Source organism: Penicillium verhagenii, assembly GCF_028828195.1.
Source record: "Penicillium verhagenii strain IBT 33310 chromosome Unknown utg000002l_segment0_segment0, whole genome shotgun sequence".
Classification (NCBI taxonomy): domain Eukaryota; kingdom Fungi; phylum Ascomycota; class Eurotiomycetes; order Eurotiales; family Aspergillaceae; genus Penicillium; species Penicillium verhagenii.
Genome location: NW_026643166.1, coordinates 855,518 through 879,743, shown reverse-complemented (window position 1 = coordinate 879,743; position 24,226 = coordinate 855,518). Strand labels below are relative to the sequence as shown.

Sequence of the window (24,226 nt, the reverse complement as noted above, 5' to 3'; positions counted from 1 at the left end):
TTTCTTTGACCCCAACGTAGTCATTAACTCCGAATTTTCTTCTTATTATTCCGACACAGAAACATAAGAAGAGTTGCTTTTTCCGATTCCAAACTTCATAATGATCAAATCAAACCAAGACTGCTAAATTCGTACTCTACATGAACATGAAATATTCGAACGTCGGCGTCCACACGAACATCAGACATCACAGCTATAAACGACACGCAAGAACACAAAGGACTCCCATTTCAAGTCCCGCTACAGAAAGCACCGCAAAGAAGTATCATGCATTAAGGCGTTGCAATTCAGATCAAAGGGCTTTGTTTCTCAAACAAAAAACCACGCATCCGATTCGATCCGCCTAGAGGAACTTCTTGGGCATGTTGGCGCGGCGACGCTTGTAGACGACATATGAAACGGCGAGTAGAATCTGGAATGCAATGACCAGGAAGATAAAGAAGCCCATGCGAGGAGTCGAGGCCGTAATAGCTAGTGGGTGAAAATATTAGTAAATATAGCCTGGGAAGACAAGCAACTTGTTCTCAATCAAGAGGAAACTCACCACTGAGGAAATGTCCCTGCAGGTTCTCGCTAAGACTAAGATGCGATGACCGCAGGGTATCTTGTAGTTGCTTGAAGCTACCGCTGTAGTCCTTGCCATCCAGATCCCGCTGGATACTCTGGAGCAGCGTCTCGATGCGCTGAAGCCGGGCGTCGAGGGCATTGAGCTGGTCCTTCGAAGCTGTGTTGCGGAGGATCTCGTCGTGGCGGGAATCACTCTTAGAAGCCTGAGACCTGAGGTCCTGGACGATGCTGTTGGTGGCCTTGCTCTGGAGCTGGATGCGGTTGTTCAGGTCGAAAAACTGAGTTGAGTAATCTTTATCAGAGCCTCCCTGGGCCGCTTGAGGGATTTGCTGGTTCACGATGGGCTGCTGCTGTTGCTGGTCCTGCTGGGGAATTCCTTGGGGGATGGTTTGGCCGGTCGCAGATTCCAGGACAAACTTGAAGATCTCGAAGGAGTCGGGGTTTTCGGGGGTGGCGGCTGTGATACCGAAGGTGTTTCCGGATGGGAGGTTGACCTATTGGTGGTCAGCATGCTAGGTGAGTGTATTGAGAAGTTGGATGCATACCTTATCGGTCGAGAAGCAGACTTTGTCGTCCACGGTGACCTCGAAGAACGAGCTGGTATGCTTGAGCTTGACCACCGAGGGGCGACCTAGGTTTCGGTATGCGTAGTCGCAGTGTCCGAATGCCAGGCTATCGACGCTACGGTGGGTCTTGTAATCTGTTGTTCCGTCGTTCAAAAATCCACGGATGCTTCCTCCCTATAGTTGATCAGAAAATGCCCAGCACTTGGTTTTTGGACTTGAACATACTCTTCCGCCATGTGTATCAATCACCAGGGCAAATCCGTCGAAGGGTCCCACGGTGTAAATGCTGGAAGTACCCACGCGGGCTTGGCCATCCTTTGTGTACCATAACTGGAGGTTGCCGCTGGCTCTCTCGGGGCCCGTAGCTCGGAATTGGAATTCTGCAGACCATTCAGGTTGAGATAAACTGGATTGTCTTCAGTGTATTGTCCATAATTCGGTTGAAGGGGGGTCACATACGCGCTTTGCGCCCAGGCTGATCCGCGTACATTTCCGGGGTAGGGAGGGGTAAGGATGAGTTTATCGGATAGCTATACAGTAGTAGATGTTAGAGATTGAATATCATAGAATGTACATAGCACTTACCAATGATGTGTCAAAGCCCTCTCCATTAATGTTCCATCCTGGAATCGAGTCTCGGGTTGGGGAAATACTAGCCACATTAGTTAGACGAGGTGGGCCTAGCAGCTAGAAAGCAAGTCCCATACGTTTTACCGTAGCCAAAGCTGGCACTTTCAATGACCTGGGCAGTAGCACCTGCAGCAAGCAATGCGATCGAAGCGAGGGTCTTCATTGTGGCGGCACTAAGGACGAAGGCGTAGGAAGGGGGTAGATGAACGAGGCAGATTTTCCAGGGGCTAATTCAATATAGACGGCTCCTGCGGTGCGGATTGTAGACTAATTTATTTCAATTATTCGGTTAAGAAGCCTTTGAACAGTCGGAATGGCAATGTTCACAGGATGTCGATTTCGGGCGATGTTCAAAAACACTAGACACGAAACGAGTAGTGATCCACCCAACCACAACAGCAATCACACAGATGCGAGCCTCTTTAGCAATGAGAGCAGCTGACGGAGAAACGTCGATAAAATGATGGAGTTGGAGGCTGTTGAGAATAGTGTGTCGGATGCCGACGTCCGTGAAGTCCATGGGGGATAGTTTTACCCTGTACTAGTGCACGGAGCTGTTGATACCTGGCCTTCTCCTGATTTGTTCTCCGCATCTGCACGTGACCTCGGGTGCGGAGGAGCTTCCTTACCCTTTTTCGGACTTGATTCTGCATCTCTTCTCCAATAAATAAGCGCCGTCTTATAATCCCTGAATAATTCAATGTTTCGGTGCCTTTGTTCCGATTGCATGACTATTCCTCACTAGGCTTAGCTTACTTCTATACTCAGATTGTCACCCAAAAATCCCATCAATTGCGAAGTCCAATTTTACTCGCGATTCCTACATTTCTAATGCACAACTGTGCAGTTGAAGTATGGAGCTTTGAGGTTCAGTGTACGCTCTTGGAGCACTGCAAAATTGGCTCTAATCTGATCTTAGAAAATAACACGATTTTACCTCCATCTGTCTCACACCTACTGCTCAAATATGGATGGTCGACAATATTCCGTGCTGTCTATGCTTTTGGAAGAAAATCTACACCCTACTAGTAGAGAGCGGCAGCTACTATCTTTTAGTTTCAAGTTGTGTCAATTCATACATATGTAGTCCGTCTCACTTCAATATTATTAGGATACCGTTTTCACCTCTATCATACTAGTAGTGCAAGCATAACACCCGCAAGACAACTTTTCGAGTCAAGCTTTCTTTGTCATGTCTACCCTTGAAGAGAAAAAACCTACTTCAAGCTTCTCGTGAGGGCACGATAAGAATCTCGGTAGACGCTAATTTATTTCCTGCCTTGATGGCTCCAATTCAAACTAGAGCTCTACAGCATACATATATACATACCCGTCATTTGCGACCGGCATTACTCCTCACTTGCAAACTTGCCTTTGACAGTATCGAATCAGTTCCTGGTCATCTTCTGCTATTCTGCATATCAATTGATTGTTCTTCAATGTCATCAGTTGTCTCTCTGGGCTTTCGTACCTACTAGGTATCTACGGAGTACTTATCCTAGTACTCGACATTGTAGAGCAATGATGTAAAATGTTTGCATTGTTTGGCTGACCACGTGGGCCGGACCCACCCAAACCTGGGAACCGCACGGAGCCTAACCCGCACTATCCCACTTGCGGTTAGATCCACTTGAGATCCATGCATGCCGCCTGCAGGATGCGGTCAGAATACCAATCGTTACCGAGTAAAAGAAATGGATATGTTCTGGCGGGGAAAAAAAAAATTGGACTTCTTGGTGATATGGTCTTAGCTTCCCAGGTGATTCGTTGATTCAAACTTGATATTTTGGGTTGATACAAACTTGGAATGTCGGAAGTGGACGGGTTTTGTCAGATCCATACATATCCTGTGCAGGCATGTACCAAACGTATGTATATATCCATATATGTTTCCCATGAAAACCTTACTGCACATGTGTATGCACCAACGAGCATGAGTAATAAGTTGCTCAAGAAAAATCATATTTTGGAACAATCAAAGAGAACAACCCACATGATTCTTTGAACAGATTGATTGGACTAAGTCGTGTACCGAGGAGGAAGTAGCACACAAAGAGATCGTTTGGACATACTGGACAAAGAAGAGAAAAAACCCCAACAGATATAATAGGCTATGATCATAAGAGCCTAGAATTTCCACTGTCTAAAGAAGTGACGCAGACATCAGATGAAAGAACTAGGAAGGGATGCCCTGTTGTCAAGTGGCTGAAAAAGTGGCTAGAAAATCCAGTACTTGAGGTGAAGATACTCGGAAATACACAATGAATACCCTCAAGTCACTCTCAGAATGCGCGTTTGAGGACAAAGCAAGTATCAAGGAACGATCATATATGTAGTTGATTTAGTATAAAGGGTAGCAGAATGGTGCAGAAAGTCATAACTTACAGTGGAGATGTTTACGACGCCTAATTCACATCTTCATCTCTCAACCCCCCCTGTGGTGAGATTTCTAATATGTATATGGCCCCGACAAAGAACTGTACGATAACCAGTCATCTAGATAGATGTTAAAGGTTCTATTTGGGTTGCTTAAAAGGCCCTAGAAAAGCGATGCGAACATTTTATAATTGAATTGAGAGCCCGTTTCTTCTCATGTAAGACAGTTGATGAACACCTGTGTCAAAGATGAGAGATAGTTCGGATAATTAGAAAAAGCTTCTAGAAATTTTATATTCTGTTCAGTAGAAACGCAAACTAGGATGGTTGTGGGAAAATATTATAATATGGGTTTAAGTAATAGTCACTATTGCGATTTGACACTAGTTGTCGGAGAGGTGGTCCAGAAAGATCAATTGATAACCGCACAGATTTAGCAAATTAGAGGGAGAAGGTGAGAAGTCGTTTGTTCATTGAATTCTCTGCGTCTGGACGACTCGAATGAGGGTAAATACATGGGTGGATGGTTGAGATAATGGCAGGGAGAAGAGGTCAAGCGCGGGCAACGGGGCAGCAGGGCGAGGAGGGTCCTGAAGCAGGAGTAAAAGCGGTTTTTCTGCTGGGCTTTTGACTTCCCGCTGCTCCTCCTCTCCACCAATCACAATCCACCGCTGATTCGCGGTTGATCTACCGCTTCCTCCTCTTTTAGGCCTTTCAACCTTTCGACTTTCTGCTTTCTCTCCTTCCCCCCAATTCTTCTTCAACGCGACTTGCGCGTCAACCATCCCAGCTCCACCACCATCCTCCTTCCAGCTTTAGGTTCTGGAACTGCCTCAAGGCCATTCAAGACGCGTTTCTCCGGTAAGTCCGCCTCGATTCTATTGTTACGCCTTCGCGGTCCACCCGCTATGGCCCTGGTCGCCTAGACCACCCTCTCAGCGAGTTCCAACATCATGGAATGGAAGCGCTTCAACCTTGAAGCCGTCTTTCCATACATCCTTGTCATCTCCACTTGCTCTATACTTGCTGGAACCTTTTATGCATGATCGGACATAGTCCGCTAACTGAAGTCGCGTGCTATTTTAGTCAGTTCATGTTCAAAGTTATTTATAATCTTTTCCGGTAACCCGGCGCGCGTCGGCACGATATCTTAGATATAATGGTGCGTCATATCGTTTAAATTCGAAACATCCACCTTCCAGATCACTGGTGGAGGAATAATTAGCAGTGGGACATTTGGCTGACGTTGCAAATCTAGGTCCTTTTCAAACGAAAGCCGGTCCAATACCTTCCACGGCCCGTCATTGAAGATGACAATTCCGAGGTACCTCCATATCGCCAACCAACCCACGAATTTGAAAAGAAACAATCTTGTTAATACCACCTTAGGTCTGGGTTATCCCAGAGACCAGCGAGGTCTTCATGAGCTATGAACCGTATCTCCAGCGTATGGATTTTTATAAACAACGTCGTTTTATATGTGAAATCACTGGCCATTCGGGGCTGAACTTTTTTGAGGCTTTTCGGAGTGAGGTATGTTGCTGCAATGGCATATTTGCATTCGGTAAACGAGAGGCGGGGGCTCATTCGAAAACAGATGGAAGAGTCGCGCGAGGTCAACAACAGTTTCCCAGAGGCTTTGAAGGAGCCAATTTTGCGACGAATTCAATTCGCGACGACCTCACGAGTTGATAACCTGGGTAAGCCTTTGTAACGCTTTACGATATGTCACAGTTAAGCTAATTTCCTTTTGTTTTTCATTCATTAGTGGATGAAGTATATGATGTGAGAATCGTTGATCAATTCAAAATGAATTGACAGTTCGACTAACAAACCACAGGAATTCAAACAAGACTTCTATCCCGGAGAGGTTGTCGTCATCCTCCTGCAGGACACCACTAGACTTCATGGCACGATCAGGGACAAGGCCAACTTTGCTGAACAGCTTTTTGCTGACGGTACAATCAAAACTCCCGCCTACGCTCGGTACTTAGTGAAGGTTTTGGACCGTCCTAACGAGGAAGCGCTGTTGGACCAAGATCATATCACGCGTGACCGTAAGTCGTTCACAAAGTTGATGCTGCGTGGCTTTATCAAAAACAATGTGACTCGTGAGTCTTGGACCGGTGCGCCCTGGTTGGTGAAACCATCGATCGCAGAGGAGTACAAAATCTCCACAGAGGTCCCTAAACATTTGCAGTACGGCGCAAAGGTCGCAGAAAAGAAGGCGATGAAGAAAGCTGACCAAGACGGCTTCTTTGGATTCTTCTCTTCTCAACAACTACCTGAATTAAAGCCGGCTGTCAAAGGACAGAAATCTAAGTTGTCAGCAAACGATATGGCCAAGTCGCGAGAAGCTCAATATCAAGAATATCAGCGATCGCTGAACGGCAATCCCTCGTTTCTCTCACCAAGCAACCCGCTCCGCCCTACCAAACCGCCGCTGGTCGGTGACAAGAAAATGGCTTCTCCTGCGGTTGTTATCAAAAATGAATCGAGACCTCCATCACCACCTCCGATCAAATACCCAATCGAGGATCTAGAACTTGCCCCACGTCATGAGAAAAGTCCTCGTCCTGCTTTGAAGCATTTGATTCTAGGTGAGCTGGAGGAGGATGGAGCAGAGGATCTCCTGCCCAATGAGTTGGAGCCTGAGTCCGTCGGATTGCTTCTCGAAACATGGGACACCCTCAATGTCTACTGTGAGGTGTTCCAGCTGGACTCATTCACATTTGATGATTATCTTCAAGCTATGCGCTTCGCATCAGAGGAAATTGATTGTGAGTTGTTGGTCGAGTTGCACTGTGCCATTCTGAAGAAGCTTGTCAACTCAGAAGATCAAGGCGGTGCAATTCAGATCTCTCTCCCAGATTTCCCCACGGAAGATTCAGATGACTCCGAAGATGACTCCGAAGAAGACGAGGAAGAGGACGATGAGGAGAAAGTGGAGAAAGCTCCTCGCATGACTACCAGGGGAAGTCTTGCCAAGAAAGAAGCAGAGAGCTTGAAGGCACAAATTGTTGAAGAAGAGCCCGAAGAGGAGCGCATTCATCGTGCCGCTGAAATGTTTGAGAAGTATGGATGGATTGATCGCCTGCGGAAACGCGATTTTCGCAATGGTGGATGGGAGGTCGTCATGATTGGCTTGCTGCATCAATTGTCTCTTCGTCCTCGCTCTGAAAAGACATGCAACGAAATCCTACAACACCTCGCCCCGCTCGATGAAGAACCGACCCAGAGAACTGCCCAGGAACAATACCGAACCCTGGATGTCAATTTGCGTGTCAAGGCTCTTCAGATGATTACTATGCTTTGTCTGGAAACCAAGGCGATTCGAAACTATCTTGAAGAGTGCAGCAACCAGATGACAGAGCTCCGCAAGGAGAAAATTGAACATCAGAAGGGTCGAAAATTATTGTAAGTACTCGTGTGCTCTATCCAAAATTTCTAAACTAATACTTTACTAGGCTGAGTGAGCTTCGTCAGCTGCATCAGGAACGGAAGGCTCTTCAACCAGAACCTGAAAAGTCACCCTCTCCTATTCCTGAGTTGGAAGGAGAGAACATGGATGATTCAAAGATGACTGGATTGGAAGGTGATTCTGAGATGCCTATTGATTCAGAGGATGAGGACACACCCAGACCACGTGCCCTGCGTGGTGGAGTTGATCGTGCCCTTGAACGCAAGCGCAAGCAGGAGGTAGAGCGAGAACGCAAGGAGCTGTTGGCTAAACAACCCAAGGGTACAAAGCAGTATCAGCGCGTCCTCAAGAAGATCGATGAGCTGAAAGTCAAGGTCGCCAAGGCCGAGGAGGAAATCGAAAAGGTGGACAATGACTTGCGTGAGGCTGACTGCCCCCGGACTCGATGCCTGGGATTAGATCGTTTCTGCAACCGATACTGGTGGTTTGAGCGCAATGCCATGCCTTTTGAAGGAATGCCAAATAGCTCGAGTGCGGATGCCCGATACGCCAATGGCCGCCTTTGGGTGCAAGGCCCTGACGAGCTGGAGAGCTCTGGGTTCATTAACTTGACGGATGAACAACACAAGCAATACCACAAGCATTTCCAGACCACCCCCGCTGAGCGCAAGAAGGTTGAGGAGGGATCTACCCATTTATCGAGCGCCCGCGAATGGGGCTACTACGACGACCCGGACACGATCGAGCAGTTGATCGAGTGGTTGGATGCACGAGGAAACCGTGAATGCAAGCTGTTCAAGGAGCTTCAGTTGCAGAAGGGTTACATTATGAAATATATGAAGCATCGCCAGGCTTATCTATCCGAGAAGACCGAGCGGGCCGAATCTGAGGAGATGCCCACCAAGCGGGTCACCACGCGTACCAAGACCTACGTGGATGTCAATGACCATCGTCTTCGTTGTCTCCGGTGGAGCAATTCGGTTGCACTTGCTGAGACCGGACACCTTCACGTTGACCCTGGTCGGCCAGCCAAGCGCAAGCGAAACACCGACGATATGCGTGAGATCAAGGCCACTCGCGGTAAACCCTTGACTCGACGAGGTTCGCGCCGAGGATAAAATCAGTCATTTCTTTCGGTTTGTCTTGACCAGGATCACGCGACCACGATTTTTATTTTCCTGTTTCTAGGTGTATTATTTCTACATGCTTTATTATCTCTTTCTCTGTCAGGATCAGTTTTGATCTATATACATTCCGTGCGTGCATCTTTGGAGATTGGAGCCCTGGAGGAGTTGAGGTTTTATTTCACAAACATTTTCCTTTCTGTTTTTGTGTTGGGGTCTTTCTCACTTTCTTCATTTTCTTTTATCATTCTACATTTCCATCAAAAGGGGGAGAAACAAATAGGATGAAGCACATATAGAATAACCAATAGCTGACCATTGCACCGCTCGGGACTCGTCGGGTTCTTTTTCTGCCGCCCACTTTAGTTCGGTCCGTAGGTCACGCTCCCTCGGCTACTCACGGTGCGTCATTGTTCTTTCGCCTCTTTTCGACGAACCCCATATTTTGACGAATTTTACCCCAATTCCCGGTTCGCTCCAGTTCGTCCCTTAATAAATTATCCCCTAAATTGCTTCTTAAATTCCCATGCATTAGCTTTCTGTCCCAACCGCTAAACAGCTGCGTGGCTCGACTAGTGTGTAGTTCGAAGATCCGCCGTTAGCCCGAGAGAATCCCAAGCTTTTCTTGCCGGGCTATCGCCGAAAGTCACGAGGGGGGAATACCGTTTTCCCCAGACCCTCTTTTGCCCCCAACCTCGGTCTCACCACATCTCTTTCATGTCAACGGGCGCAACAGATCATGCAAACATAGAGACCAGCTTTACACAGACTCGCTCTTCTTTTCAAACCGTTGCGGACCCAAATCCGCAACACAACCCGCAGATGAGTGAGATCGCACATTCACGATCGGCGGGTCCCATTGCAGGCGATGCGGCCGCAAAGACCGCCTCTAGTTCGAGCGCAAAGGGACAGAAAACCGATGCCCCAGTCAAAACGCGCAGCTTGGACTATGTATTGCGGAGTGGTCTAGCTGGAGGGCTAGCGGGCTGTGCGGTAAGTGCGCGAAATCGCCGAGCACATGATTGTTCATGAAAAAAAAGCAGAAAACAACAAAGAGAAGCATACTGATCGAGAGATTCTTGTTTCAACAGGCCAAAACCGTCGTGGCGCCACTCGACAGAGTTAAGATCCTCTTCCAGGCCTCAAATCCACAATTCGCCAAATACACAGGCACATGGGCAGGCCTGGCGGCTGCCATTCGGGACATCAAACGATACGAAGGCACCCGAGGCCTCTTCAAAGGTCATTCAGCCACGCTTCTCCGAATTTTCCCCTACGCCGCAATCAAATTCCTCGCCTATGAGCAGATCCGTGCTGTCATAATTCCCTCCCATGATAAAGAGACTGTCTTTCGCCGCTTGATATCTGGCAGTTTGGCAGGTATCACGTCTGTCTTCTCCACATACCCATTAGAACTGGTCCGAGTACGGCTCGCCTTCGAGACCAAGAAATCATCTCGATCATCATTAAGGGATATCTGCCGTCAGATCTACAATGAACGCGTTTTGCCCCCATCAACAGGCCCTACAGTCGCAGCCGCAGCCACCCAATCACACTCCACTACCGCCGTGGCCGCTGAAAGCGTCTCTTCAGCCGTGAACTCAGCCGTACCTCGCTCAGGTTTTGCGAACTTCTATCGTGGATTCGCCCCAACTCTCCTTGGTATGCTTCCCTACGCGGGTATGTCGTTCCTCACACACGATACAGTCGGTGATTGGCTTCGCGACCCGTCCGTCGCGCAATACACAACCCTTCCCGAATCAGAAACCACTCCTTCCAATAAGAGTTCACGACGACCCCAACTCACGGCGACTGCAGAGCTGTTCTCTGGCGCCGTGGCCGGTCTTGTTTCCCAGACCTCCTCATACCCGCTTGAAGTAATTCGGCGACGGATGCAGGTCGGTGGCGCAGTCGGCGATGGTCGCCGGCTTGGAATCATCGAAACGGGCCGCACGATCTGGCTTGAGCGCGGATTCCGTGGTTACTGGGTTGGCTTGACCATTGGCTATATGAAAGTTGTACCCATGGCAGCCACGGCTTTCTTTGTTTATGAGCGATTGAAGTGGTCATTGAGCATTTAGATGCCCTTGTTACTTTCGGCCGACTTCCTTTCAATGTCTCGTCCCATCAAAACTTCTTCTCTTTCTTCACCCAATACTTGCTTCATTTCTTCGCTGCATATTCGTGATAGATTACCCTTTTTTTCAGATGCGATGTCTAGCATCTGCGCTCGATTCCCGCTGTTGGCGTCTGTGTATATCCTTTTTGGTCTGGGTCTTGTATTTTTTTTTTCATTTTTGCTTAGCATTAGACGAGCCAATGATGGCTCGCGTGGAGATACAAATATCTGAAGATGGACATATGAATTCGGTTTCCGGACTTTTATTCTCATGATTTTATTACTCCGTATTGAATACAACTTTCTCTCTTTGTAAGAACAAAAGCCTGCAATCCTCTATATACAAGTGAATGCAAGGAAACCAATTGGCGGATCCCGGGTGGTCCGTGCGTTACTCCGGGCTCCGCAAAAAAAAGTTCGAGATCAAGCAAGATCTTGAAAACTTTCCGAGCCACTACATTCTGCACACAAAATGACAACACGAAAGCACAACGATTTCCTGGACATCGCTGCCAGCGACGATGAAGATGTCGATCGCGGCTACGATTCCGAAGAGAAGGCGACAGAGAGCAAAGGCCGAGCCGTTAAGCGGAGAAAGCAAGCGGCAGACACCAAGGATTTCTTTGGCTTAGAGTCTGACGAAGATTCAGAAGGCGAGCAGTCGGAAGAGGAAGAATCGCGAGTGAAGGGCAAGGCGCGTGCGCAACCTAAGGCGACGAAATCTTCTGCGGATGTGGATGCCGAAGAGGCTGAAGAGGGAGGCGACGATCTTGACGAGGACGAGGAAGAAAGCGCATACCTTGATACTTCTACGATAAAATCGAAAAACAAGACTCTGAAGCCCCTCAAGCCGAAAAAGAAGCAGAAGCTCGGAGTGGTATACTGTAAGATTCGCAGACGAACCATCTCTATCTATTCGCAAATTGAAACTAATCATACGAATCAGTGTCCTCTCTCCCTCCATACCTGCGGCCGATGGCGCTCAAATCGATTCTTGAGAAGCGCGGTTTCCCTCTCACCAAGGTCTTCCTGTCGAAGCAGGTCAACGACAAGTATAAAAAATCCAATAAGAGACAACTGTATACAGAGGGCTGGGTCGAGTTGCGGAAGAAGGACGCCAAGATTATGGCGGAAACACTCAATGCTATGACAATTGGTGGTCTCGGGTAAGTGAATCAATCGTCTGCGGGTTATGGAGAAGAAGCTCTACTAACACAATAACCCAGCTACTACCGTGATGACCTGTTCAACATGAAATACCTCTCTGGTTTCCGCTGGGACGATCTGACCGACCAAATAAACCGCGAGAGAGCGGAGAGAGAATCGAAACGCCGGGTTGAGGATGCAAGGGCTCACAAGGAAGAGAAGATGTTCTTGGCTGGTGTCGAGTCTGGGCGGGTTGCTGATGGTATGGCGAAGAAGAACGAGGAGAAGAGGAAGCGCAAGTTGGAGGAGGCTGGTAAGGATGCCGAGCCTGTTGCTCCGAAGAAACAGATTGTGCGGAGACGATTCGTACAAAATGATGTTGTGAAGCCAAAGCAGGAGTCTGCTGTTGGAGACGAGACGAAGCGGGTGCTTGGAAAGATTTTCTGATCTTTTGATATGTTTCCCCATTGGAATGAGAAAAACATTGCATATCTAGTTTGGTCTATTTGGGTCTTTTTATCTTGTAATATCCATTTGCACATTCGACCCACACACAAAATAATATCTCACAGTTTAAAGAACTTCGCCACTGCTTACTATTCAATAGTTGCTTCATATTGAATCTTCCAATGCACTCCCGGGAAGCTACCAAGGTATGCTGCGGCTATGAGAATAGTGAGGGCCTTGAAGATCAAATTGCAGCTTCACTCCAAGTTTGGAGAATGATAACAAAAACAAAGCTGAAGTATAAGCTGATTTACTTATGCACTATAAATTGATCGGCGTAGCTGATTTCCCTTTCTAGATGACTCAGCTTGTTTGTCGCATTTGCATACTTTATCGCCGTGCTCTTTCTCCGAAATCAAGATTCGTATTTCCAAGTCTTAAGCATCATCGTACCAACCATGAGTAGAGCACTGCTTCGAGGGGCCGTGTGCCAATCCTGTCGCCATGATGTGCTCCGATCTTTCATCGCAGTATCAGGTCTACCCATGCCACGATACACTTCACGTTTTCGCCCCAGCTTGAACGCTAGAGCTTTCTCCGCTGTTGCGCCAAAGCGATCCGATCGTCCCCCTATCTCGAACCCGGCGGATCTCAATTATTCGCCAGCTTTAGAATCTGCTACAGAATCCGAATTGGCCACCGAGGAAGCTGCGGAGACCGAGAACAATGAGGCCGCCGAGTCGCATGTTCCTTGGTACCTCCAAGAAGAAGCACCAACCAGGAAACTCCGCCCCGTGACCGAAGAACACATCCCGAAAGTTCCAGAGAACTCCCCAGCTATGCTTCCTACTCTCCTTGAGTATACATACCAAGATCTCGGCTTGGATGAGCTGAAATTATTTGATCTTCGTGGTCTTGACATCCCGGCAGCCCTGGGCGCCAATGTCATTATGATCGTCGGTACTGCTCGCAGCGTGAAACACTTGAACGTTTCAGCCGATCGCTTGTGTCGCTGGCTTCGCAGCACGTACAAGCTTTCGCCATACGCTGATGGATTGCTGGGTCGCAATGAGTTGAAGATTAAGCTCCGCCGCAAGGCCAAGCGCGCTCGTGCCGCTAGTCACGCAGGCACCATGATCGACGAAAAAGATGACGGAATCACCACCGGATGGATCTGTGTAAATATGGGTGTAGTTGACAAGGATGTGGCCAGTCCCCAGCTCAGTGAGATTGGGTTTGAAGGATTCGGTCAGCTTGACAGTGGAACAAGTGTGGTGGTGCAGATTTTCACCGAAGAAAAGCGGGCTGATGTTGATCTGGACGGCCTCTGGCAAGGGACTTTGGATCGGGCTGAGCGCAAGAGATTGCAGAATGCCTCGGAACCTGTCCCCAAACGCAACCCTACAATCGATGGCACTGGCCGCGGAGGCATGAGCACCCCTGGTGGTCAGCGTCGAGGTATGCACACAGGGCGAACAGACAAGGCAGCTGCGGGCCTAGCTGAGACACTAGAGGAGTCATCTACTACCTCCAACCCTGCTGGCTCTGGCGTGAGCACCGAATCGTTGATGCAAAAGCTAGTCGGACTCAACCCTGAGAACGCTCGAAGTGAGCTTGGAACCGGCCCTGGTGATTACACATCGACTCTTTTCCTGCAGCTTCTATATGCTAGCTTGCCGACCGATATTTCTACAGCAGAAAAAGCCGCTCTGCAATTGCGACTAGACTCAATTGCGGTATCTCGACAGCATCCTAGCTACAGCAAGGACGCCCTTCTCAACAAATTCAACCAGTATCTTACCAATGGTTATCAACTATCAGACGAAATCGCCTTCGATATCGTTGCCGCTCTCTTAACACCGCGCCTGCAAACATCTTCTCAGACACCTGCGCAGTTCCTACCTGAAGCTGATGTCGAGCTTGCTTTCCAGGTGCTAGACCGTCTCAGCCTGCGTGGTGTGTCCATTCTTAATATGAAAGTGTTCAATATGTTCTACGAAGTCGTTAACACTCCTTCTGCGCTATCATTGTCTCCTGAAGAAGTCGAACAAGCCGCAGGTGACAAACGTCAGACATTGAAGCGTCTCTCCAAAATTGTTGCCGCAGCTGAGGTTCCTTTTGATGCGACCGAAGCTCGCAAGCTTATGTTCACTCAATTCCGGTGTCAAGATTATGATGGATTCTGGCGTCTGTGGCGTCTATTTCCTCTGAAGAATGCTGCTCGTACCCAAGCCGATTATGCCCAAATGTTTCAACTTCATGCGGAGCTTGGCGAAGAGGGACGGGCCCGAGAAGTCCTGTCTACCTGGGTGCCCATGATGCGTCGGGAAATGATCCCTATCATTCTACAGGGCCCTGTTGTCACTGCCGTCATGCATTGTATTCTGGTGGCAGACCCGGAAATCCAACACCGAGCCGAGGATGATTCTCCCAGCTACTTCACGGACTTATGGGCTCAGTGTCAACGGGCACTGGCGCAAGCTGAGGAGATGATGGAAGAGAACTGAATGTAACAAAAATCACATTATGTATTTATATCCAAAATTATACCTTGTACCAACACAATATCGTCATTTCTTGTATTATGGATTTTGGTTGTCAAATGTAGTCCCGCTCGGGCAAGTTGAGCCTCGGCTGCTGATCACTGGATCCGGCCATGAGGATTGGACCTCCGCTCTCCCCGTTCCTCCACTAAACAGCTCTCTACCTCTCCCATCTACAGTCAAAGATGACCGGTGCTCTTGACAATGGAGTATCTTCCTAGTCTTCAGCAAGAGTTTGATGAGCACAAGCCGTCGCTCTTCGGTAAAGTCCCCACGCCGCGGCCTCGCGGGGAAGTGACTCCTCGAAACCCGGGGAACTGCCATACCTAAGCGACATCGCTAACAGAAGCATCGCGTCCATCTAGAACTCCTCGCTGAACAGCAACTCTCTGACTTACTCCCTCCATCCCTCCGATATCTACTTGCCGTCGCGACACACCGTCATCCGCGGTACCTACTCCGGATTCTCAATTCATATGATGAGGTTTACGCCCTCCTCTCCTTAGTCGTTGAACGCTATTATCTCCGCACATTCGGCGGCTCCTTCACAGAAAACTTCTATTCCCTTAAACGCGAGCGCGTTCTCCGCACAAAAAATGGCGAAATCCCACGCGCCCAGGTCGGCGCCGCTGGCCCCGTGCGCGATGCCCTCAAGTTACACTCGGCCGACGTGTGGAAGAACCTCCTCGTCATGGTCGGGATCCCATATCTGAAACGCAAACTTGATGAAGGATACGACATTCATGCGGCACCTCAAGCATCCCTAGTCTTGGGTGGAGGGCCACGATATAACCCCAGCGATGATCTGCCTCCGCGCCCGACGCTGCGCCAACGCATCTTCCACTACTACAAGTGGTTCCTACGCAATATATACCCCTCCGTGAACGCGGCCTACTATTTCTCGATCCTGGCCTTTAATCTTGCTTACCTGTTCGATAATACGAAATACTCCTCTCCCTTCCTCTGGCTCATTGGATCGCGCATTCGGCGCCTCGGAGCCGCAGATCACCGTGCCATTGCTGAGGTGTTAGACCCGAAGCCTGCGTCCGGCGGTAACATATCCCAGCGACCTGGATCCGGCTTGATGGGCCTTCTGAGTCCCCAGAACCTGTCATCGCCACTCCTCACCTCCGTACGCTATTTCCTCCCAGCATCAATCTTTGCATTGAAGTTCCTGGAATGGTGGCACGCGAGTGACTTCTCGCGGCAATTGGCTCGCAAAGCAACGGAGGTTTTGGACCTCCCTGCGCCTGTTGTCTCGGGTTTGACGAACCCGGCCGAGCGACGGAAGGCCGGCCAAGAAGAAAAGGAGAAGAAGCAGGCCGAGGAGAAGAAGGCTGCTGGAGATCTCAAATCTGCTCTCAAGCCTCCCCGTCGCCATCAACACCCCATCTCGGCTACCTCATATCTGCCCATCTTCACTGTCCCCTTACCACTAGCAGATACCTCAAGCGCGAACACCTGCCCCGTCTGCTTGAATACTTTGGTCAACCCGACAGCCTGTCAAACAGGATATGTGTTCTGCTATGTCTGTATTTTCCACTGGATCAACGGCGAGCACCAGCGCCAGCTGGACTTCATGAACGGAGAAGGAGCTGGTGCAGCATGGGAAGAAGAAATTGTCGGTGACGAAGATGAGAAGAACGCAGACGACACTGAGGGAGAGCCTGGCTCTCGTAAGCGTGGCGGCAAATGGGAGAGTGGCAGGGGACGATGCCCTGTCACCGGCAGGAGAGTCCTCGGTGGAACCGAGGGCTTGCGCCGTGTGCTTATTTGATCCATGGGTTTTTGTACATATACCTGGCTTGGAACCACTGTTAGATTTGTAATTAGCGAGAATCAGACTGGTCCTCGGATTTCATCTCATCGTTTTTTCTCTGTATATGGATGCGCCTCATAGTTGTATAATCTAATCTCGGTGCCTATATAATATGTACGTACGGTATACCCATGGATGCATTCTAACTTCCAAGGTTCCTAGCTTCCAACATTTGAAGCTTGAGGAAGGTTTGTGGGTTCAATGTTGATTCCAGGTGCAAGAAAGGCAACCATGGCTTTGAACTGACCCAAATCATTCTCCCGCTCACCTTTAGTGTGATACATGAATGATGTTTGGAATTCTGACGCCTGATATATGAGCCATCACTAATTTTTGGCATCCCAGTCCCGCATCACCGTTGATGAAGATACACTTGGAATCATAATCGCCCCGAAGCCTCCAAATCCATATCACCATCTTCAATCCTAGACCACGAAGCATCCGAATCCAGCGGGTGCTTCGAAGGATGAAAACGACCTGGACGGGGCGATATGTGTGGAGGATCCGAACCCTGCGAAGGCTGACTAGACTTGGGACTGAAACCAAGTCCGCTCTTAACACGACGAGGAAGCCCAGATTCCATAACCAACTTAGAGAGACAGGGCAGACAGAAGATGCAAAAGCCACAGGTCATTTCAGCGCAAGCCCAGAACAGCAATGGACCTAGAAGATACATTCTATCCGACGTTCTGGCGAATGCGACGGTACGGGCTAGGCGAAAGCAGGCCGCGATGGAAGCACTGTTGTCTGCGAGTAAGTTGTTGAGCACTTGGACAGCATTGGAGGTGATACGCACAATATACCCACACCGAAGAGAATGGAGACCCCAATCTTCTTTTGCCAATTGATCCGTAAGCCCCAAATGATCCTTTGCGGAAGGAAGAACATTGTTATGTCGGAAAACACCTGCACGCTGGCAGATGTGAGCATTACGTCGGGAAGGGAGTAGCATTTGCTTGGGAGGTAGAATTTCCAGATGGCGTCGTGGGGCCTGCATTGCAGGTTCAATAGGATGATGCAGAGGACACCCCATAGACATTGGACGGATATGATGATCATGCAGCCCCACCAGAAGGGGTCTTGAGTGCGGTTGATATGGACGAATATTCTACACCAGTCCAGTAAGATCGCGGTCTTGATTAGAGGCAGAACTGCCGAGTAGCAGCATCCATAGACAAGAATCAACTGGCGGCGGAGATTAGTAAAGCATTCGGAAAGAATTAAGATAAAATGGCACGAACATACATAAAAGGGTCTAATGAGGTCTCCGTTGGTCAGATTCCAAGTATGAATGAAGTATCCTGGGGTATAGATCAATGAATAGCCGGCATATGCAGTGCCGCAGTATGCTCCCTAGGATGCAAAGTTAGCAAGAGGACGTATTTAGTATAAGGACCGACAATTGACAGCATACATATGCGCAAATCATCAAAACTTTCGAGATAGATGTCAGCCTTGTTTTGACTATACTATTGCATGAAGCTACGGGTACTCACCCTCCTCCGGGCGCATCTTTTTCTCCAGCCAGACACGAGCACACAAACGTAATAACACGAATATTGTAGCAACTACCAGGCACAAGGTCGTCACCACCCACGCGAGGGTATTTTTGTTCGGTGGGTTATCAAAATTGGCTGTGACGCCGGGTGGTGGTGGGAGGGCTGGCTGGGCCAGTAGTGTAGCCAGCGCTTCTGATGACATATCGCGCGACAGGCCCGTCACGGACGGTGCACAAAGCCTTACATGAAGATATTGGCGATTTGATTTTTATAGGATGGAGTTTTCGCTGTGGAAAGTTCGAGCTGCCAAGCCATATATCGAGCTCATGATCCTATGATCCTTGGTGGTTGACGTGGATCCATGGTTTGTCCCGGAGAATTGGAGCATTGGGATACGCCACTCGATGACACCTCCCAATGAGATGGATGGTTCTTTTCTCTAGATTTTCCCATTGATGCCTTTTCTTTCATTGGATCGTCGTTGGAGAATTAATGGTGATCGTGGAAGTCAAATAGAGCATTGATGACTCCCGATCTGTAGTCTCCGCGGAAACCTTGGAAACAGCCCGATTTGGACAAAGCTTGAGATCAAAAATATCTTCAAATGTTTTGCTATTTACAACTAGGTAGTAGTTATGTACCTACTCAAGTCTACCTCCAGCGCTCTTGGATGCACCGCTATGTGATAGTAGGTATTACCTACGATCCATGTATTCCAAGCTTGAACATTTGCAAGTTTTTGCCGGGGAGATCAAAGGTTTGAACAAACGTGGCTATGGGGTTTTTGATGAAAAAAAATATGTAAATTGGATGCCGAAATAAAAATGCCTAGTATTGATGCAGATAAATAATAACCCCCGAAATGCCTGGGTAGACATGTCTAACCCTGCCAGTTTGATCGATCATACAGAAATAGTGTTTTCCCATAACCCATAACAATGCATGCCAATACTAGGTCGTAGGGGAGATGGTGAATATAAGATAAGGTGGAGGCCAGCTCAGTTGTAATAGTCATTTGTTTCCGAAGGGCTGCCATAATCGAATTTGGACAGCAACTCCGCGTCGTGTTGCAGTTGGTCATGTGGAGTTGTATTCATAAGTCCCAATACCTCCTGTCGAAAGGAATCGGAACCGTCGTCAACCATCATTTGGTATGCATTATTGGCCGTGTGGTAGCGCATCGCATCGTCAAAATTCGTGAGGCCCATGTTGGGGCCCGGGGGGAAGACATTGGGCATGGCGTGTTGTTGTTGGTAACGTCGCAGCTGTTGCTGCTGTTGTTGGAAATGCATGATCTGGGGATCAAGGGGGGGCATCGGGGCGTAGTTTGTCATATGATGCACCGTTCCAGGTACATGAGCAGGGACGTTTCCTGGTACTGCTGAGTTGATGAAAGAATTTTGAGTACGGGGGTCATTTGTTTCTTCGTCAGATTCTTGTGAGACAACCATGTGGTCCTCGCCCTGATCCATGCTGTCGTCTGGCAGGTCCGATGTATCCACGGGTGAATCGTCCTCCTCTTGGCTTCCTGGAACAGGTGGCGCTTTGAGAGTCTCCTTGCATTGCGGGCAATCACGAATCACTCGGTTGACCGTTTCCTTAATGCGAACCCAGTGGTATTTGGTCGCAATGGCAGCGGTTGTTTTGTTAATGCCAGCATGTAGGAGGAGATGGTTGTCCTTTGCAATATCATACTGTTGCTGTGGGTCCGATATGACTTCCTTGTCCTTGAGCATCAGCTTCTCATGATCCCCGTTTTCGCTTGGAATGAGCTTGTAGTGGGTGGCAGCGCTACGCAGCCGACTCTTCTCAGCGCGATCTGCGCCCTGGGGATACTTGAGATGTTTGAGATAATACCGGATCTTGTCAAATCGATCTTGTGACGCAAGATCCTCGCAGTCTAGACTCAGACCTCGACCGTAGATAATCGCATCCACATACTCCCCCTTGAGCCTTCCTCCACCGGGAATTCTGCCAATGCGCTTGAAGCCAAGAGAATCCCATAGACGACATGAGGCAACATTGCTTTCGTAGACCAAGTTGAATACTGCATATGTGTAGCCCTAGGTGAAAGGTTCAACCTCCAGCCGTGTTATAGTATGGGGGATAGCGCGTGATACTTACCAATTGAGGCGCCCACTCCAGATAACCTTCACCCATCAACTTACCTACACCTTTGTTTCTGGCTGCGTCTGTAACAATAAAAGTACCATTGCAAACATGGCTACTGTGGCCGGGGTAGTTAGGACGAATGTGAAAGCCACCCAGGCATATCTTGCCCCAGTTGGCACCACTTTTGTCCATAGAGTGGGTCTGCTGTACATTCTTGATATCACCGAGTAGCATTACCACACCGAAATCGGAGAACCAGTAGCGGCTGAACCGCGCCAAGGGAATCGATTCCGCGATGGCATATGTGTCACCCTTTGCAATCTCCTTGTTGAATTGGTCAGAGAGATACTTGAGTAGGGATGCGGGCACATCGTCTCCCGAAGCGAATGGCATCAATGTTGCCACCGTCACCCGGTCGCGAAGAACGACTTGTCGAGGGGCTAGTGCTAGAGGATATTCCATCTCTTGACCTGTCGAAACCATCTCTGCATCTCCACGGAGCTCAGACATGATGGCTTGAAGTATACTCTGGTCTTCTTGAGTCAGTGCTGATCACGGGACTGGTTGCCATATTAGTCAATCAGTTCTTTTTTGGCAATCCATGCATTATAAAGATATCAGAGGAGATGATGATATAGACAGAGATTGAGAGGGGCAAGAGCTTTAAATTATGTCTTGAAAACACCAAGGTCATCAAAAGAAGGGGTGGGAACTGACAATTCTGGCCTGCTTCTAGAAGCCTATTGGCACTTCGTGGACCGCGTGAGTATTCTCGAGTCCGGAATCGCTGCAACGCAAGTTAAGAAGCCGTGGTCCTTGATGACTCAGCAGCTGACTCATGCTGGGGCTCGCAATGGAAGGCGGTTTTTATCGGCAAAACAGAGTTGTGACAATAATAGTAGGCGGTCTGGGAGTGCAGAAAGAGGAGTTGACAAGTAAAGAAGCCGGTCTGTAGTGGCAAAACGTAAACGTCACGAGAAAAAGAGGCAAAAAGAGCGCAGACAAGTTGAGAAGGCGGTTGTATTTGGCAGAACCTCAATGTGGCATGAAGAAAGGCGGTCAGTACAGGGAATCCACCTTTGTAGTTGTACTTTCAGTGACACCTTATCCAATATTCTCAACAGTCAATATTTATCACCACTCCCTTAGGGATTTATGCTATATTCCCTCTTCCACAACTAGGCTTATTCTAGGCTTGTTGATCTGAGATCGTGCGGCGTGGAGAGCAAGTATTTATTGCCTTTAATGGGTGCACAAAGGTTTTCACAACCACGCATTTTGTTTACTATGGCTTAACATTACCTAGAAAATTCATCAAATTATGCACTTATACAATACCCACTACTATCTAGATAAAATCCATCAATTTGGGGGATGAGATTTTTTGAGCGATATACCTCAACAGTTCCCTGTCTAGCATCTGCACAGCTTCGTGCTGTCCCCTCTGTGGAGTTCAACCCGCCACCGACATTTTGAGATTCTGTCAGATGCAGGCCAATCACTGGTGCAGTCCTTGATCGTCATTAACTAATTGAGCTAGCTTTGTCCTTACTATGACGAGGGGTCTGCCGCCTGAGCCTGCCTTTCAAATCGGGCGAGAGTTCATCGGGCGGGGGTCGAGTGTTTCCGATCGAAAGCTCCGAGTCCCAATCACCCCCAGGTGCCATCACTTTAGCACGCCATCCCGAAAAATATTATCACATTGATCTATATCTCAAGATCTTACAACGAAAAATGGCAGAACGCCCACAGTACTATAAAAATACCCTAGAGCCGCTAGAGGTCAATGCAGCCTCGCTCGCGGAATCCTTGGAGGAATTGCGTACCGCAGTTCGCTATGGAGCTGAAGCTATTCACGCCAATGAAACTCCCCAAGACAAATGGCCAATTGGTGGCATGTTTAAACATTTTCCAGGTATGAACGCTCGTCGGAAATAACTTCCGTTTTTATATGTTTACTTTATGGCCAATGCCGTATGTGCTAACAACATTGCTGTCACTCACAGGTATCATCCTTGCTTTTTTACGTCTTGACTACCAGTCCTCGGTATTGAGTGAGGACGATGATTCGCAGTCACGGTACCGCCAGTTTGCGCTCGACCGGCTTCCATTGGGATTTCCTGATATACCTTTATTGCCATCTCGATTGGCTCCTGCAGGATCATTTTCCCCTATCGCTGCTGTAACTCTGCGTGTCCTATCAGCAAACGCGAAATCTGACTGGGAAAGAAGCTCTAAGCCCATTATTTCTCAGCAGGATATCACATGTCTTCTCGATGCTGCCAACTTTGCTCTGGAAAATGGGCCTCTTGTTCCTCATGATGGCCGGAATATGGGTGGTGACGAGATGCTGTTTGGTCGTGCAGGTCTCCTATGGGTTCTACTGAACATTCGCACGCATCAATTTGGTGAAGAAACCCAAAGGGCACTTGGTCCGCTTTTCGAGACAATCCCAAAACTAGTCGATGTGATTATAGACTCTGGACGCCAGTGCTCGAAAGCTTACATTGAGAAGAATGGGGCACAGGATGCACACCCGTTGATGTATGCCTGGATGGAGGGACACTACTGCTTTGGAGCGTAAGTTTGATCTTCTATATAATTTTTAAGGCTTGAAATACTAATAGTTCCTGATCAGCGTGCATGGAATTAGTAAGTTGCTTCGCGAAACAAGCATTGGCGGAATTGAATACTTACTGTTTGGTATCTAGCTGGTATACTGCCCATCATCCTTTCGGCTAGGCCAGAAGAACTCACAAAGCACATTGATATTATTGGAGAAACCATCACGGCCCTCTGCAAACTCAGTCTTTCAATCGACGGCCATCTCCCAATGACTCTCCCGCCATTCAGTTTCGGACAAGCCTCGGAGCTTGTGCAGCTCTGCCATGGAAGCCCAGGGATCCTGATTCTCTTAGCAGCAGCTTTGAAGAACAAGTCTCTAACTCAAAATCACTGGTGTCCCGAATGGAACCAAACTATCTACGAAGCCTCTCAGCGAATCTGGGAAGAAGGCCTTCTATCTAAGGGAGGAAGTCTGTGTCACGGGATCTCTGGTAACGGATGGCCCTGGCTCATGCTGCACAACGTTTTTGAATACCACTCAGTGGAGCTAGAAGCTGCTAGAGCTGCCTACATGCAGCGCTCGCGGTTGGCATCTTCGAAAGAAGACCGGAGCCCGGAGCTCACCTCGGATTTCTTTTTATCGAGGGCTCTGGCATTCATGTTGCACTCACGCGAGACGCGACCTTACAACAAAACGAATGAATCTTCTGAGAAGGATTACCGTATGCCCGACGATCCATACTCGTTGTTCGAGGGTCTAGCGGGTAATGTCTGTGCTTGGGCTGAGACCTGCGCGGTGATCCAAGCCCGATTGCGTAAGATAGAACTTGGCGAAAAGGGATTGGACTTTGAGTCTGATTTGATCTTCAAGCAAGCCATGAGGAGTGAACTTGGATTTCCGCTCATCGGTGGCAATGGGGCTGGTGGGCTTCTTTAGTTGGTGATCCTGTTGCAGATACCTTGGAGCGATGAAGCTTTTTAATTCCGGTTTCTACCTTATTTTTCTTCTCCGTATATAGAAAAAACCAGCCATGCATTAAAGCTATCAAGCTTGGCTTTTTCAAATCCATTGATATTTAGATTTGAAGTTATGCTTAGGTGGACTGTTTACCTCGCCCAAAGTGTTGTCGCCCGATGACATCATAATATTGAAAAGCCTCAAATTGAGCCCATGTACCTTCAAAAACATGCATTGGAAATTGTTATCCAAATACTCTGAGGCCCACAAACCGAGAGAAATCTTGACGAACTGTCTGAAATGTAGGAAATTGGTGATTTTTGCATACTTTTGT

The 24,226-nt window shown here is 48.4% G+C and overlaps 10 protein-coding genes across 10 annotated transcripts; 6 read left to right on the top strand and 4 right to left on the bottom strand.

Moving 5' to 3' along the window:
- Nucleotides 1-343: 343 nt before the first annotated feature.
- N7466_000329 (uncharacterized protein) lies at nucleotides 344-1,926 on the bottom strand (the record flags this gene model as incomplete). Its single annotated transcript, XM_057159727.1, has 7 exons — nucleotides 344-471; nucleotides 545-1,061; nucleotides 1,113-1,307; nucleotides 1,359-1,539; nucleotides 1,593-1,663; nucleotides 1,719-1,785; nucleotides 1,841-1,926. The coding sequence occupies 7 exons, from the start codon at nucleotides 1,924-1,926 to the stop codon at nucleotides 344-346; spliced, it is 1,245 nt and encodes a 414-aa protein (XP_057025975.1).
- A 3,372-nt stretch (nucleotides 1,927-5,298) lies between these two features.
- Nucleotides 5,299-8,678, top strand: N7466_000328 (uncharacterized protein; the record flags this gene model as incomplete). The annotated part of the gene is made up of 7 exons (XM_057159726.1): nucleotides 5,299-5,301; nucleotides 5,398-5,463; nucleotides 5,529-5,672; nucleotides 5,737-5,839; nucleotides 5,908-5,924; nucleotides 5,980-7,556; nucleotides 7,607-8,678. The coding sequence occupies 7 exons, from the start codon at nucleotides 5,299-5,301 to the stop codon at nucleotides 8,676-8,678; spliced, it is 2,982 nt and encodes a 993-aa protein (XP_057025974.1).
- Nucleotides 8,679-9,506: 828 nt separating this feature from the next.
- Nucleotides 9,507-10,765, top strand: N7466_000327 (coenzyme A transporter; the record flags this gene model as incomplete). Its single annotated transcript, XM_057159725.1, has 2 exons — nucleotides 9,507-9,677; nucleotides 9,776-10,765. 2 exons carry the CDS (start codon nucleotides 9,507-9,509, stop codon nucleotides 10,763-10,765), a joined length of 1,161 nt encoding a protein of 386 aa, XP_057025973.1.
- A 510-nt stretch (nucleotides 10,766-11,275) lies between these two features.
- Nucleotides 11,276-12,396, top strand: N7466_000326 (RNA-binding ATPase activator ESF2; the record flags this gene model as incomplete). Its single annotated transcript, XM_057159724.1, has 3 exons — nucleotides 11,276-11,687; nucleotides 11,750-11,969; nucleotides 12,030-12,396. The coding sequence occupies 3 exons, from the start codon at nucleotides 11,276-11,278 to the stop codon at nucleotides 12,394-12,396; spliced, it is 999 nt and encodes a 332-aa protein (XP_057025972.1).
- A 458-nt stretch (nucleotides 12,397-12,854) lies between these two features.
- Nucleotides 12,855-14,903, top strand: N7466_000325 (RsfS/YbeB/iojap family protein; the record flags this gene model as incomplete). The annotated part of the gene is made up of 1 exon (XM_057159723.1): nucleotides 12,855-14,903. One exon carries the CDS (start codon nucleotides 12,855-12,857, stop codon nucleotides 14,901-14,903), a length of 2,049 nt encoding a protein of 682 aa, XP_057025971.1.
- Nucleotides 14,904-15,143: 240 nt separating this feature from the next.
- On the top strand, nucleotides 15,144-16,716 carry pex12 (ubiquitin-protein ligase peroxin 12; the record flags this gene model as incomplete). Its single annotated transcript, XM_057159722.1, has 2 exons — nucleotides 15,144-15,201; nucleotides 15,305-16,716. The coding sequence occupies 2 exons, from the start codon at nucleotides 15,144-15,146 to the stop codon at nucleotides 16,714-16,716; spliced, it is 1,470 nt and encodes a 489-aa protein (XP_057025970.1).
- Nucleotides 16,717-17,137: 421 nt separating this feature from the next.
- On the bottom strand, nucleotides 17,138-17,755 carry N7466_000323 (uncharacterized protein; the record flags this gene model as incomplete). Its single annotated transcript, XM_057159721.1, has 1 exon — nucleotides 17,138-17,755. One exon carries the CDS (start codon nucleotides 17,753-17,755, stop codon nucleotides 17,138-17,140), a length of 618 nt encoding a protein of 205 aa, XP_057025969.1.
- Nucleotides 17,756-17,866: 111 nt separating this feature from the next.
- N7466_000322 (uncharacterized protein) lies at nucleotides 17,867-18,459 on the bottom strand (the record flags this gene model as incomplete). The annotated part of the gene is made up of 2 exons (XM_057159720.1): nucleotides 17,867-17,943; nucleotides 18,255-18,459. The coding sequence occupies 2 exons, from the start codon at nucleotides 18,457-18,459 to the stop codon at nucleotides 17,867-17,869; spliced, it is 282 nt and encodes a 93-aa protein (XP_057025968.1).
- Nucleotides 18,460-19,255: 796 nt separating this feature from the next.
- On the bottom strand, nucleotides 19,256-20,879 carry N7466_000321 (putative histone acetyltransferase Spt10; the record flags this gene model as incomplete). Its single annotated transcript, XM_057159719.1, has 2 exons — nucleotides 19,256-20,320; nucleotides 20,382-20,879. The coding sequence occupies 2 exons, from the start codon at nucleotides 20,877-20,879 to the stop codon at nucleotides 19,256-19,258; spliced, it is 1,563 nt and encodes a 520-aa protein (XP_057025967.1).
- Nucleotides 20,880-22,103: 1,224 nt separating this feature from the next.
- On the top strand, nucleotides 22,104-23,871 carry N7466_000320 (lanthionine synthetase C family protein; the record flags this gene model as incomplete). The annotated part of the gene is made up of 4 exons (XM_057159718.1): nucleotides 22,104-22,284; nucleotides 22,376-22,949; nucleotides 23,008-23,021; nucleotides 23,081-23,871. 4 exons carry the CDS (start codon nucleotides 22,104-22,106, stop codon nucleotides 23,869-23,871), a joined length of 1,560 nt encoding a protein of 519 aa, XP_057025966.1.
- Nucleotides 23,872-24,226: the final 355 nt, after the last annotated feature.